The sequence below is a fragment of the Phyllobates terribilis genome, unplaced genomic scaffold, assembly GCF_046119375.1.
Source record: "Phyllobates terribilis strain yellow unplaced genomic scaffold, ASM4611937v1 Scaffold_1__5_contigs__length_1240528914, whole genome shotgun sequence".
NCBI classification, from domain to species: Eukaryota; Metazoa; Chordata; class Amphibia; order Anura; family Dendrobatidae; genus Phyllobates; species Phyllobates terribilis.
In genome coordinates, this window is record NW_027362761.1 from 1,071,353,926 (window position 1) to 1,071,368,581 (window position 14,656).

At 49.1% G+C, this 14,656-nt stretch overlaps 1 protein-coding gene and 1 long non-coding RNA gene across 4 annotated transcripts in view; one reads left to right on the forward strand and one right to left on the reverse strand.

The window, feature by feature from the left end:
* The window catches only part of LNX1 (ligand of numb-protein X 1), a 314,205-nt gene that overhangs the window by 94,318 nt on the left and 205,231 nt on the right, over positions 1–14,656 (forward strand). The window contains exon 1 of one of the 3 annotated variants that reach the window (XM_073645492.1): positions 14,004–14,440. The exons of the other annotated variants lie outside the window; for them this stretch is intronic. Within the exon in view, the coding sequence (XP_073501593.1) occupies positions 14,349–14,440 (92 nt within the window). The 5' untranslated portion in view covers positions 14,004–14,348. Of the gene's footprint in view, positions 1–14,003; positions 14,441–14,656 lie in introns of those variants that run through there. 3 annotated transcript variants of the gene reach the window in all.
* The window catches only part of LOC141159848 (uncharacterized), a 31,621-nt gene that overhangs the window by 16,235 nt on the left and 730 nt on the right, over positions 1–14,656 (reverse strand). The window lies entirely within an intron of this gene.

Sequence of the window (14,656 nt, forward strand, 5' to 3'; positions counted from 1 at the left end):
TACCGGGATGTGGTTGTATAGGTCCACCAGATCGGGCAGCTTCTCAGGCCACAAACTGCGTTCTTCCAGGGGCAACGTTTTCAGAAGATCCATTACCACCTGGTTCATTTTCTCACAAAGTCCATTAGTTTGCGGATGATAGGGTGTCGTCCTTATCTTCCGGCAGCCATACAGAGTGCAGAATTCTTGGAAGACCTCCGCTTCAAAGGCAGGTCCCTGGTCTGTCAACACTTGGTCCGGGTACCCGTGTGGACGGCAGAAATGCTGCTGGAAGGCTCTCGCTGCTGTTCGAGCTGTTAAGTCCTCGACGGGGACGACAACCAAGAACCGGGAGTAGTGATCCACGATGGTTAGTGCGTAGACGTAGCCACTTCTGCTTGGGGTCAGTTTTACATGATCCAAGGCTACCAGTTCCAACGGCTGCCGGGTGACGATGGACTGCAGGGGAGTCTTCTGGCTGGCACGGTCCTTCCTTCTTAGGTTGCACGGGCCACAGTCTCTGCACCACTTCTCAATGGTTCCCCTCATGCCTACCCAGTGGAATCGCTCGCGCAGCAGGAACTCCAGCTTCTTCCACCCGAAGTGTCCAGCTCCGTCGTGGTATGCCTCCATCACCATGGCTGCGTCTCTTCGTGGCACCACTACTTGCCAGAGTAGTTCATGCGTCCGGGAGTTAACCATTCTGCGGCACAACTTCCCCTTGTAAAGGAACAGTCGACTCCTCTCTGCCCATAGTTGTTTGGCTTCCTCCGGAGCGTCTGGTTCAAGGCAAGCCTCCGGGCGAGTCAGCATCTCCTTCACCAGTCGGACGGCAGGGTCGCTCTCTTGCGTTTCCGCCCAGTTGTAGTGAGGTAAGGGGTTCAACGTAGCAGCCTGCTTACTCCTTACCCGGTGGGAATACTGGATAGTCCCATGACGGTGGAACGCAGGGAGTTCAACTTCTTCCAGTCCCTCCGGATCTTCTCCTTCGTCCGGCAGGTTGGGCATCCTGGATAGGGCGTCCGCGTTGGTATTGGAGCGTCCGGCCCGGTATTTGATTGTGAACTCGTAGTTGGACAGACGGGCCATCCACCTCTGCTCCAGGGCACCGAGTCTTGCCGTGTCCAGGTGTGTCAACGGGTTGTTATCCGTGTACACGGTGAACCGGGAAGAAGCGAGGTAATGCTTAAAGCGCTCGGTGACTGCCCATACTACGGCCAGGAACTCTAGCTTAAATGAGCTGTAATTCTCGGGGTTCCTTTCGGTGGGTCGCAGCTTTCGGCTGGCGTAGGCGATTACTCGTTCCTTCCCCTGCTGGATCTGGGACAGTACGGCTCCTAGCCCGATGTTACTGGCGTCGGTGTAGAGGATAAAGGGCTGGCTATAATCCGGGTACGCCAGGATTTCGTCCCCCGTGAGGGCCATCTTCAGCTGGCGGAAGGACTCTTCTTCCAGCTCCTCCCATTTGAAGGGCGGCTTCTGGTTCTTGGCCTTCCGGGACTGGCCTATCAGGAGGTCCTGCATAGGTGCTGCCTTTTTGGTGAAACCGGGAATAAACCTTCGGTAGTAGCCTACCAACCCGAGGAACTGCCGCACTTCTTTTACGCTAGAGGGGCTTGGCCATTCCTTAATTGCGGTGATCTTATCAGGGTCGGGAGCCACTCCGTCAGCGCTCACCACGTGTCCCAGGTACTGCACCTTTGGTTTCAGGAGGTGACACTTGGAGGGTTTCACCTTTAGGCCGTAACTCGCCAGAGCTTCGAACACTTCCGCCAGGTGTTTCAGGTGGTCCTCATACGTCTTGGAATATACGATGACATCGTCCAGGTACAACAGGACCGTCTCGAAGTTTCTGTGGCCCAGACAACACTCCATTAGTCGTTGGAAGGTTCCTGGTGCGTTGCAGAGTCCGAACGGCATGCAGGTGAACTCGCTAAGTCCCATCGGGGTGGTGAATGCGGTCTTCTCCCGGTCCGCCTCTGCTACAGGAACCTGCCAGTACCCGCTAGTGAGATCCAAGGTAGAGAAGAAGTTAGCAGATCTTAAAGCAGCCAATGACTCCTCTATCCTTGGTAAGGGGTACGCATCCTTGTGTGTGATACGGTTGATTTTCCGGTAATCTACACACATCCTCATGGTGTTGTCTTTTTTTCTGACTAAGACTAGTGGAGCTGCCCAGGGGCTACAGCTATCTCTGATCACCCCAGCCTCCTTCATGTCTCTAAGCATCCCCTTGGCGTGTTGGTAATGTGCAGGGGGTACGGGTCGATACCTCTCTTTTATGGGAGGATGGTCTCCCGTGGGGATGTGGTGTTCTACCCCCTTGACTCGCCCGAAGTCTAACGGGTGTTTACTAAACACTCTCTCGTACTCTTGAACCACCCGATAGACTCCCTGTTTCTGATGTGAGGGAGTGGAGTCAGTACCCAAATGTAGTTGCTGACACCAGTCCTCCATTGTTTTCTTAGAGCCGTTACCTTCCTCCGGGTGAGATGGAGGCAAGGGTTCCACAGATTGTATAGCATTTTGGTTAATGGTATATAATTTGGCTAGCGTGGCATACCGGGGCAGGTACACTTCCCTCTTCCCGATATTGATTATGCGAACGGGCACCCTCCCATGGCGTACATTAACCACCCCCCGTGCTGTCAAGATGGTGGGCCTACTGTCTGAGTAAACTGGTTCTACCATTGCCTGGTAATCTCTACCTCTCAGACCAATAGCTGCCCGGCACCAAATCATCATTTCACTTTTTGGGGACATGGCAATAGGAAAAGGGTCACACATTCTTACGCTACCAATCTCACCGCCGGAGAGTTCCACCTGTTGCCGTCGCATCAGTGCCCGGATCTCTTTCTGGAGCACCCGCTGCTCGCCGGAGCTGGCGTTCTTGGCAACCTGCTGTAAAAGGAAAATCACCTCTGCAAGACAATTTTCAATTACATTAGTTCCTAGCGTTATCTTTGGGTGACTCTCGTGTTTGTCAATGTCTACAATAATCAGTCCCTGTGCTGCTAGTTCGACTCTACCAATTTTAATGGTCGCCTCTTTAAATCCGATCTGTGGCACGGGCTGACCATTGCTGGCGATGATACTCAAGTCGTCGTCAGGGTAGCGGGTTATATCCGAGTCATTTCAGTACTGCTTGAAGAGCACGTATGGGATGGTGGTGACCTGTGACCCGGTGTCCAGTAGGGCACTCATAGGGATGCCATCCAGTACCACAGGCAAGACTGGACGTCCTCCGACATATTTGTCGCGCCAGTTCGATGGGCCTGGTGATCTTTTTCCTGGGGGTTGGCCCTCTACCCCCAGGTTGTGCCAGTTTAAAGGACAGTACCTTGCCATATGTCCGGGTTGATTGCAGCGGCGGCAGATGGGTCGTCCGTCCTCGTTGTACCGGTCACTGGGTCTTCCTCTGGCCGGTGGGGTCCTCCTTGGTCGACGCCACGGGATGTCCTCCGGTCCGGATGCCAGCTGGATCTTCCCTGGAGTGGAAGCCTGTAAAGACTGCACAGTTCGGGTTAACGCAGCAACGCTTTTAGCTAGCTCTTGGACCTGATGGTGCAGGTCTGGAGCCGGGTCATTGTTCAAAGCCTGTGCATCAGCCCCTACAGGCCCTGCCGACAAGGGCGCCGCCTCCTGGTGGTAAGTGATAGCTGGGCGCCTGTGGGTCACAACGCCATCCGGTGCCGGTTCTCGGAGCACCCGGATGGCTCTGTCCTTGAACTGTGCAAATCCCAGATGAGGGTCCTGTAGGGCCATTGCCCGCAACTGGGTTCGGTGGGCATTGCAATATAAACCCTCTATAAATTGTTCAGTCAACAGCCTGTCCTTGTCTCCCACGCCGTCAGGGTCGGTCTGCTTAACGGCTCTCAGGGCCTCTTGTAGGTTCAGGGCATAGTCCCTTATTCTCTCATGGGCCCGCTGTTTGCACCCGTAGAATCTAAGCTTGATCTCGGCTGAGGTGCGGGTATCAAAGGTGTCCCTCAGCCGGGTTAGTATCCCTGCGACAGTCCTCCCCCCAGGTGGCCAGGACTTTACCTCCCTTCGGGCTGCTCCGGTTAATTGGGCCACCAGGATGCTCACTTTTTGCTCCTCTGTGAGGGGGTACACCTGGAAGAGGCTATCCAGCCTTTCTCTAAAGTCCTGCAGGGTATGTGACTCCCCTGAGTACTGGGGTAGCCAGGCTGCCCCCGGGATATAGGGCATGGTGAAAGGCATGACCGCGACAGCGGTGGCGCTGGCGGGGGTTGAAGCGGTGAAGCTCTCCTCCGTATCCGACATCCTTCTCGCCCCTAGTGGACCGTGGCCTACCTTGCGATGATCCTCTTCCGTAGGCCGCGGCTCCGCAGTGGATCGTCAGGGTTGAGGACCTTCCGTCGCGCTCCGGTGACGTCGGCATCTGCTGGGCTCCTTCCAGGACCTTACGCAACGTCCGGACGTGAGGCGGGGCTTCAGTTCTCGTGGGCTTTTCGGAGTCCATGCCCCTCTTCTTCCCGCGCGGCGTCCTCAAGATGGCGTCCAACGGCGGGAAAACTCCACGGATGGCGGGAAGAAGGCTGAAGATGGCGCCGGATGGCGGGAATCTTCACAGATGGTGGGAAGAAGGCTGAAAATGGCGCCGGATGGCGGGAATCTTCACCGATGGCGGGAAAACTTCACGGATGGTAAGTTTTAAAAGTCTCTTTTTCAGGCACGCAGTACCCGGTGGTTGCGGGCACGAAATCCTGCCGACTACGCCAAAGTTGACGCGCCCCTGGGCCTGCTGTGTCGCGCAGCGTCTCGCGCACGGGGCTTACCCGGAACCGGATCAGATGAGGGTTGTAGTCTCCGAGTGGCGGGGACCCGGTCCGTGCCCAGGGAGTCAAACTCAGTGTGTGGCAGTCTTGATAGATGTTATTTGAGTGTCGACTACTCCACCCGTTGATTTGCAGCTATGGAGCTGCCGCTGCAGGGCAGACCGCTGAGGCCGGTGTAGAATTGTGCAGCGTGATAGTATAACCCCCAACGGGAGGGGTATGGCCTCAGGGCAGCCGACGTGGAAGATGGGGGTAGCAGGAACCACTCAGAGACGGTGCGGTGTAATTCAGGGTCTTTACTGGTAACAACAATAGACCCTCCCGGAGTACTTGCTAGCGAACGGGGCCTGGTCAGTCCTTGAGCAGATGGGATCTCCCCTGGCCAGGCGGAGTTGTAGGCCTCCCAAACTGACTGTACTCCTCTGGCTACCTTGCTAGAAGCGGATATAAGTAGCCCACGTCCCTGAGTGTACCGTGTGGTGCTCACCCGTATGGCCGGTGACTCGGGGCCTTCTATGGCTTCCGCTCCACGATGGCGCTGCTGGTCCCACGCGTGTGACCGTGCCTTCGGGTTTCTGGGCCTGGGGACCTGAAATCCCCTGCCGGTCGGCTTCTGCTGCTGGGTAAGAGTTAGTCCCCACAGCCTCGGACGCCGGGTCCGGTAAGAAAGCTTCTCAGTCAGGGCGAGCTCTGCAGCTGCCAGCCCCTGACTCGTAGTAGTATTGCTCCCACTGAGCTTCTGCTGTTTCTTCCTATGACTGTTTCTCGTCTCTACTTCTTCTCTACTCCTCACCCTGCCTCAGCCCCGGGTTTATATAGGGGAAGTTCTTCCCCTCCCAAGACTGGGCAGGAGGTGTGGCATGCACAGGATCCCTGACCAAAGGACCTCCCACCTGCTCTCAGACATAACATTACATTACTGTGGGAAACCAGACCCCTGGGGTGCCACACATGCTGTTCCAGTAGCTTTGAGGCATAAGAGAGAAGTGATATGGGGTGATAGCTAGACACAGAGGATGGATCAAGGAGGGACTTTTTAAGGATGGGTGTGATGGAGACATGTTTGAAGCATGAGGGGAAGACACCAGTTGTTAGTGATAGGTTGAAAAGATGGGTTAGGATTGGGATGAAGACTGTGGTGAGTGTGGTGAGGTTTGGGATGAGGTGGGGCAGGATCAGATCAAGTGCACAGGTGGTGAGATGTGATCTAGAGAGTAGAGAGGAAAGTTTGTCTTATATAATGGCAGGGAAACTGATTTTGGAGGAAGAGGTCCAAGTAGGGCTTTTTGAGGATGGGACTGTGTGGGACTGTAGGCCAAAGCTTTCTCTGATGTTGGCAATCTTCTGCTTGAAGAATCAGACAAAGTCTTCAGCAGAGATGAAAGGATAGGGAGGAGGTGCTGGGGGATGGAGGAGAAAATTGAAAGTGTTGTTTTGGGTTGTGAGACAGATAGGATATGAGAGATGAGAAGGAGGTTTGGTTTGCAACAGTGCGTGTGGACTTGAAATTGGTGAGGGACTGTTTGTATGTAATGAAGTGCACATTGGAATGGAATCTTTTCCATCTCCGCTCAGCAACCCTGGAAGCCCACCTCAGTTCTTCAGTTCTTTAGTCAGGCTGGTGTGCCAAGGTTGCCTGTTGATTATGCAAATTTTGGTATGTGTGAGGGGGCGACAGATTCAAGAGCTGCAGCTGTTGTGATGTTCTACAAAGCGGCAGCAGCATCTGCATCGTGTAAGAAACCTATGTGTGCCAGAGGGAGAAGGGACTCAGAAAATGAGTGTAAATCAAGGTGTTTGAGATTTCTGTGAGGGTGTGCAAGTTTGTGGAGTGGGGATTATGCACTTGGAAAGAAGAAGGAAGAGAATGTGAGTAGGTTGTGGTCAGACAGGGAAAGAGGTGAGTTAGATAGGTTAGATAAGGAACAGAAGTGGGTGAAAATGAGGTCCAGTGTGTGGGCATCTTTGTGAGTCGCTGTGGAGGACCATTGTGTGAGGCCAAAGGAGGAAGTGAGTGTTAGAAGCTTGGAGAAAGCTGAGTGGGAAGTGTCAATCGGATGTTAAAGTCACCCATGATGATAGTGGGGATGTCAGTGGAGAGGAAATTAAGTAGCCAGGTGGTGAAGTGGTTAAAAAAGCTGGTGGCTGGCCCTGGGTGGTGGTAAATGACAGCCAGTTAGAGGTTGAAGGTGGGAGCAGATGCAGACAGAGTGCGCCTCAAAAGAAGGGAGAGTGACAGAGGGTGGCAGCGGAATTGGGGTGAAGGAGCAGCTATATGATTGGAGAAAACCATCTCCTCCACCATGCTTGTTGCTGGAGCGAGGGTGTGAGAAAGATGGAATCCACCATAAAAAAGTGCAGCTACAGAGGCTGTGTCAGGGAGGGTGAGCCAGGTTTCAGTGATGCTGAGGAAGGAAGGTTTGTTAGTAATGTAAATGACGCGCCCCCGGGGCCGTGGGGTACTCGGCAGCCAGGCCTCTGGTTGCCGGGGGATATCACGGTGGCTGGCCCGGTCCGTGGCCCAGGGCGGTCACTCAAAAGGGGGGATATGTATATATGGGGAATTTGGGAAAGTTCGTGATGCCACCTGTGGTACCTGGTGAGGATCACCAGCGCAGCAACAGTCCTCTGAGGCAGGTGTTAGGGCAGCTTGTGATGGGACGGCTCCCCACAGGTGGAGCAGGCCTCAGGGCAGTGTAGTAGTAGAGAGTGGGTTGCGCAGGGCGTTGTAGTGCAGGGGGAACGATGGCGCCGATGAAGAATGGACAGAGGCAGTGCAGTGCAGTCATCCAAGATTTTACTTACAGTTCTTAAGACACTTCACAGGTGCACTATACAGGTAAAGGCCTCCCGCGTCGCGCTTCGTTCACCGGGCAGGGGTTCAATCCTTCCTCAGGCAACTTGGGAATACTTGGCAGAACCCCACTTTCTCGTGTTCCTATTTTGACCGTCTTCACTCTGGTCTTTCTCCCTCCTGCTCTACGCTGCCCACTCTCAATCCCGCTCGGGTGCTCTGAAGTCCTTCCTGTACGTCGGATCCGCGACCTACTTGACCCTCCTGGGGATTAGAATGCTGCAACGATCCCTCTGTCTTCTGACAGATGCATACGGGTGCCGTCCTGCACGCGCCGTACCCCCTGGGATCCTTTCTGTAGTACAGAGCCTACTCCCTGCTCCCCTCCTGTGCCTCCTGACTTGGCCCTCCTTGTGGAGCAGATCTCCTAATGAGACTCTGCCCCCGGACTGTTCCTCTGAACTGTCCCGAGCTGTTCTTCTGAACTGCTCCCTAACTCTGATCCTACTACTGAACTGCCACCCTAAGATGGCTTCCCTATTTATACTCCTACTAAAGTGTTCCCTCTAACTACTTCCTCCACCCACACCCACTACTGGTTCCCCCTACCTTTGGGTTCCCCCCACTCCAGCCAGGGTCAGGGCTCAGCAGCTGCGCTTTGCATGTTGCCCCTCCAGCCGGCCTGGAGCAGTGTAGTGTTGGATGCAGGTGTTTTGGGGTTCCGTGCAGCACTCCCATCTTACCTGAGAGAAGGAAGACACCACACCTCTGGGTGAGGTGCAGTACCTCTGTGGCGACTGAACACTCAGGGGCGCCACATAAAGATCATGGATGTATGAAAGTTTCTTGCAGACAGAGCGAGCGCTCAATAGAGCTCCTGTTAAAGGGACTGGGGAAGCGGGGGCTGGGTGATATTGAGATATATTCCTGAGTCCAAAAGACGTGCTCCATCACTCCTCATAAAATGAAACTGTTTGACGCGCAGGATCATTTGCTCTTGAGTCTGGGTGGCGGTGAGCAGTATTGAATTGAAGGGGGCGAGATTGCATTTTATATTTTTATATGCACATATTCCTGACAGAAGCCAAAAGGACATAGGTGACAGTGTCCAGTGGATACTTTTGGGTATGCACCTGAGTTTTCCTGGCCCATATGAAAAACATTGAGCTCAAACATGATAAAGTATTTTCCTGGTTAGACACGTTAGTATAATGTTGACCAAATCTGACTATTTTGGCAAGACCAGACAACCAGATATAGAAGGGACTCCCTATTGTTACCTAATTGCAGATGTCAGGGAATCAGAAGGATTGGGCAGACAGATTTTAACATGCCTGATCTTTTTGTTGTCAATGGAGATTAACCACCATCAGAGACATCTGGCTGCTGCTTTTTTCCCTCTTAACATATACAGTAGGACACATACATGCTCAGCCAAACTAATAGTACATATTTAAGAAATAGCAAACCAGCATTCAGCTGACATCCATGTAATATGTACAACAAATCCTTGTTGTTAAAATGGTCATTTCCTTAAAGGCTCGTTTACACCATCGTTGATTCTCTCTTGTGAGAGAATCGGATCGATTATGCTAATGATACTCTCCTCAAACTCTGATCCCAGTTTAAGCAGAGTATCATATTAGTGTGATCTGATTCTCTCGCATGCGAGAATTGGAGCACAGGTGTGGAGAAGAAGGAGAACTTAATTTCTCCTTCTTCTCCATTGTCTAAGTCCGTGGATGTCCGATGTTTCATATGCACCCATAGACTTGTATGGGTGCGCATCATCCAAATAGCAGAGCCACTCGCAGCATTTTGTGTTTTTTTTTCTACAGACCTGTTCGGCCTGTAGAAAATAGAATAACATTGGTCCGAGAGCTATCCGATAAAACATTGGATAGCATTCGGCCGTGTCATATGCTTATAGGTGTGTGAGCCCTAAAGAAGATATTGGAATGCAAATAATAATAGGAGTATCCTGCTACGATTACTGGGCCATTGTTTGCTATGTATCATGTTTAGAAATGTTTATCATGTGGTCTTGGTATGTCAATCCTAATAAGCAATAACAGAAGATCTAAGGTAGAAAATGTGCGGCACCAGTAACACGTGCGGCTCTGCAACTGAAAAAATATCTTCCAGCTTAAAGACATGACACATGACGATGAAGTACTGTCTATGTATGAAGTCCATTCTCTAATGGGAGAACATGGCTGGGAATTGCCTATTTTTAGTTCCTCTCTAACATAGCCTGATTATTCTTACAAACGTTAGCCTCTGCTTCAAGATACACAAAACCATTCCTGCAAATGTAATTATGGGACAGATGGGTATGTTCCAGGAAGCCGTGTCCTCTATTACACATATCACCCCCAGAATATTTGCTAGCGTACGATATTTTGTATGTTTTTCTATTCTTCAACATTGACTCTATTATGGGGAACAAGAGAATCCAGAATATATATTACCAGCTCCTTCGGACCACCAGTGTCTGTTTGTTAAAGGCTTACTTTGGGAAGGATGGCTTAGGCTTCTTAATATCTGAAAGAACGTTCCCCAAAGAGAAGCGTTGAGGTCATTCCTGAGTCAATCTGGCTGGATGTGGTTTCCTTGAAGATAAAGGAATCTTGACTAGTATCATGTCCTTGTATATTAATGTGAACTGTTGAAGCACATTTGGGTTCGTTTTCCTTTTTTTTAATTCTGTTGCATAAAATATTTAAAAAAAAACGAAGATGACTATAATGCACATGATATGTGAGCTTCTATAATGTGTTCATGTGCTCAATGAGGAATGCAATGCGAGCTTACATAATGTGCTTGTACGTCTGTAACATTACCACTGGTTATGGAGGAGCTGATGCCCGTCTTTTCTTGTTTAGTGATGTGTGTAGACCCTCACTGGATGCTGCTGATGTCATGGCCTATTTAGAACAGCACAGCACTACAGTGCACAGTTGCCAGTCGTCTCTGTAACTGCTGTTTATGGAATGGCATGACCAATTAATGTAATCCGCGGCTTCTGCTGGCCAGCACTGCCATGAATTTGTGCCGTTCTAATTACACTACATGTGGATGTCACTAAACAGATATATTTATATTAGGGCAAGTGAATATAATAGAAATAAATACAAATAGAAATAAATCTTTACATTTTGATCATGGGTGCTGCTCCTCCACGGCTGCCACACAATGAGTAAATTGGGACTGACTGCAACCTTTTTGGTTACTCAAATGTTTATGTTTCCGTAAATAATTCCCGCTTGGATTCCCTCTTTGTCTTTTTACTTATATTAATTTTTACAGTGCGTTTTTTGGTGCGGATTTTTTGCGTCTTTTCAGCGCAGAAATGGGCCAAAAACGCATTGCATACCTTATCCCATGACTTCCTATGACATTTTGCAAGTTCTGTGCACATCATCAGGAATTTTCCTGACCGGATTTCATGTGCGGAAAAAAACGCAGCATGTCCATTCTTTGGGTGTTTCCGCATGCGTTTTTGCCTATACATTGCATTGGAAAAAACGCATGGCAAATCCGCAGGCAAAAACACATAAAAAACGCATCAAAAACGCCAAGAGGTGCAGAAACTCTGCAGGAATTTCTGCAATCAATTCCTGAACGTGCGCACATAGCCTTATGCAATTTTTTAAAGTGCATTCTGTTACTTTGGAGTATTGTTTGTGTCTTGTGCATTATGCCAGGGGAGGACATAACCATTGGTGCAGCTGCACAAGGTCCAAAGAGGTAAGGGGGCCACTGCCACCTCCAAATAAGGTGGAATTGAGCATTATGAAGAATTATTGGACTGCAAGGGTCCCAAGTACTGTTTTTGCACAGAGGCCCTCTCCTGTCTGTGTCTGTCCATCAGTGCATGTGATATACTATAGCAGTAGTGGACACAAACAGAAAAGGACCCTTGTGCAAAAGCAGTATATGGGCCCTTTACAGCCCAATAATTCTGTCTATGGCAGAAGCTGCTTGCTACTTTGGAGGAGTAAGTGGCCCTTTACCTCTTGGGCCCCTGTGCAGCTGCACTAATGATATGTCCGACCCTGTACTATAGTATTCAGATTCATTTATGGGCAAGCCTATGTGTTGCATGTAGTATTCGTACTCATCGTGTAAGTCTATGCTTTTTCTTTTGGGGTCATGTAGGATTCTCTTTGGCCTCATCATGGGTCTAGACATGGCCGTGTACCACTCAGTACATTTTTAATTGTTTTCAGTTTTTGCACGTATCTGTAAAAGATGAACATTGCTAAGACAGAGGCCAGACAGAATCCAAAGTTACTCCAAAAGAAATCCTGACAGTGATCAGAGGAGAGCAGCACTATATGTGTGCGTTATTTTTCCCTACGAAAAATGCTACAGTTAAAAAGACACATTTTATGTTTTGTGTGTATTTGCTTTTATATTTAGTATTAAAGGGGTTGCCTGTGAAAACCAGTTAAAACGTATCCACCGGATATAGTAGGTGACAACTTATTGACCGGTGGGGGTCCAACCCAATGGGACTTACAACGAGCAGCAGAATGGGACATTTTTATCTCCAACAAGGTACCGTTATCCCTGTTGCAAAATGGAGGAGCCTGACCAACACTCCATTCATAATTTATGGAGCTGCCAGAAAAAGCCGAGTGCAGCACTTGGGGCCTCTAGGGAACGGATGGAGCAGCGGTCGAGCATGTGCACTGCTGTTCAGTTCTAACGGGGATAAAAGTGCGCAATTCTGCCAAACAGTGCGGGTCCCAGCAGTCGGACACCTACTGATCAAAATGTTATCTCCTATCTTGTTTTCACCTAACTACCCCCTTTAACTACAGGATCCTGAATAGCATGCTATGCATCAATGTGATCAATATATTTTAGAAAAAATGGTAATTTCTGCATTTAATTAGCAAATCAATAATTAGACAATTGATGTTATCCATAGAGCCCCATGTTTCAGACATTGAGAAACCTGGTGAAATAATGCTATTAACCTTCAGATATGGGGTTAATACAGGTTAATAGCAGTCTGACACCGTGCCCCGCTGCCGGGAGGAAATTAACTTTATTTCGCCCCTTCCTCTCTTAGTCATAGGGGCGGTTTCAGTCACCACTCTGTGTACAAGAGTGGTGGTCGTAACCACACCCCCTGCACTGACTGTCAGCCAGCTCTAATGATGAGCTGTTATGTTGAGCTGCTGTCAGTCAGTGCTGGGGGCGTGGTTACATCCGCCGCTCTCTATACACAGAGCAGTGACCCGAATACACGCCGGCTCCTCCCCTATGACTGAAAGAGAGAGCCTGCTGGGAGGAATACCATACATTTCCTCCTGGCAGAGGGGCTCTCAGTGCTGGCGCTATTAACCTGTAGATTAACCCCATACCTGCAGGTTAATAGCGATTTTTTTACATGAAAGGTTCCCTTTAACTCTACTTTTGCCTTGGTCTGCTTGGCTTTGCATGCCATTACAATTTGCATGAATCTGAGACCTCCTTCCTCACCTACTGTCCCGCCACAGAGAAGGCATACATTGCCTATTTGAGATTTAGGAAAGATCCTTTATGTGGAAAACATTTATGTATTAACGTGTTTAAAAGGCTTACGTCATGGTCTCCTGTCCCCTCTCATTAGAGACTGTAGTGTTCATCCCCTAGACTGCGTAGACTCGGTCAGACCCCCTTTCACCACTGTTTGGGGTAAGAAGACTGAGAATCATTTTGGCTTAGCTCAGGTCTGTGCTGATCCCTTTTACGATCTCCCTCGCTCATCAGTCTCTTCATGCCGTACATTGTGGTCCAGATTGTACACAATGACATTTGAACGCTGACCATGTACATCATGTGTGGTCCACATGTCCTTATCAACATCTGCATAGATATAACAGGATGTTCATAAGAATCCACCAAGTCCAGTCTGTGCCCTGTGAGGTCTGAGCAACCTGGTTTGTGCCATATTGTAGGGAATATAGACTGCTTTGATCTATTCTGGGTAATATTACTATATAAAATGAATATACAAGGACATGTTGAGTGAGATGTTTCACATTAATCTGTTCATTCAGATCAAAAGTGATACCAAAATATAAAAGCCACACAGATAGTGGGTAATATATATTATGCATATTCTGGATCACGTAGAAATTCTTTTTCTTGTGTGTGTGACTGCAAGCTCTTTTTTGTAGCGTAGTGGGTTAACCATTTCATGTCCTCCTCACCCTATAACATTGCAGACAAATATTCTTTGCATTTTTCAACAACCCTCTTTTTTTCTTTAAAGGGATTGTATTCTGAGAGCAATGTATGTAAATGAAAGTATAGGCATTGCACGGCATCATCAGAGGCAAACCTCTTTGGCTTCATAAGCTCTCACAACCCATCTGCTTGTAGCCAGTGATGTAAATGTACCAGCTGTTTGTGGAGAACCACTCTGTGTAGTGCAGGAGGCTGGTCCCTCTACCTTACATCAGCCTGCTTCCCAGCATAAGTCACTGTCTCGCCATCCATGCTGGCTGCATTGTCTCTAAAACCTTCCACATCTCTACCAATCTGACATCCAAATGAACTAATCCTCTTACAGGTCAATGATTTATTTTTTTTTCTCAAGCATTGCTTAATATGAAATTTCAACCAGATTCATGATGTGCTACGTCTGATTTACCCAAGCAACAAACCATCTGCAAAAAAAAAAAACAGTTATCTATCATAGAAGCTGGAAGCCTTTCTTGTAATAAGAGCAAAGAAATTGGTGAGGAGGAAGCCATATCCACGCTGTGCTCAAAATGAAGGCTCTTCTGTTATTGGTTCTACCTTGGCTAAGCCCTGCCAACTATATAGACAATATGGGCAATCTACATTTCCTCTATTCCGAACTGTGAGTACTCACAGTGAACCTATATGTGTGTCTGTGTGTGCTGTCCACCTATGTGTCCAAACGTGATGGAATATTGTTTGGTAAAGTGTCTATATACTCTATGTCCATAGGTCACAAAGTGAAGACTTTCCTTATATTAAAGGGGGAAAAAAAAAAACCCTTGCAATAAAATCTTTTGTTGTGATCGTTGGTGTTTTGTACTTGTAAGTGGCTAAC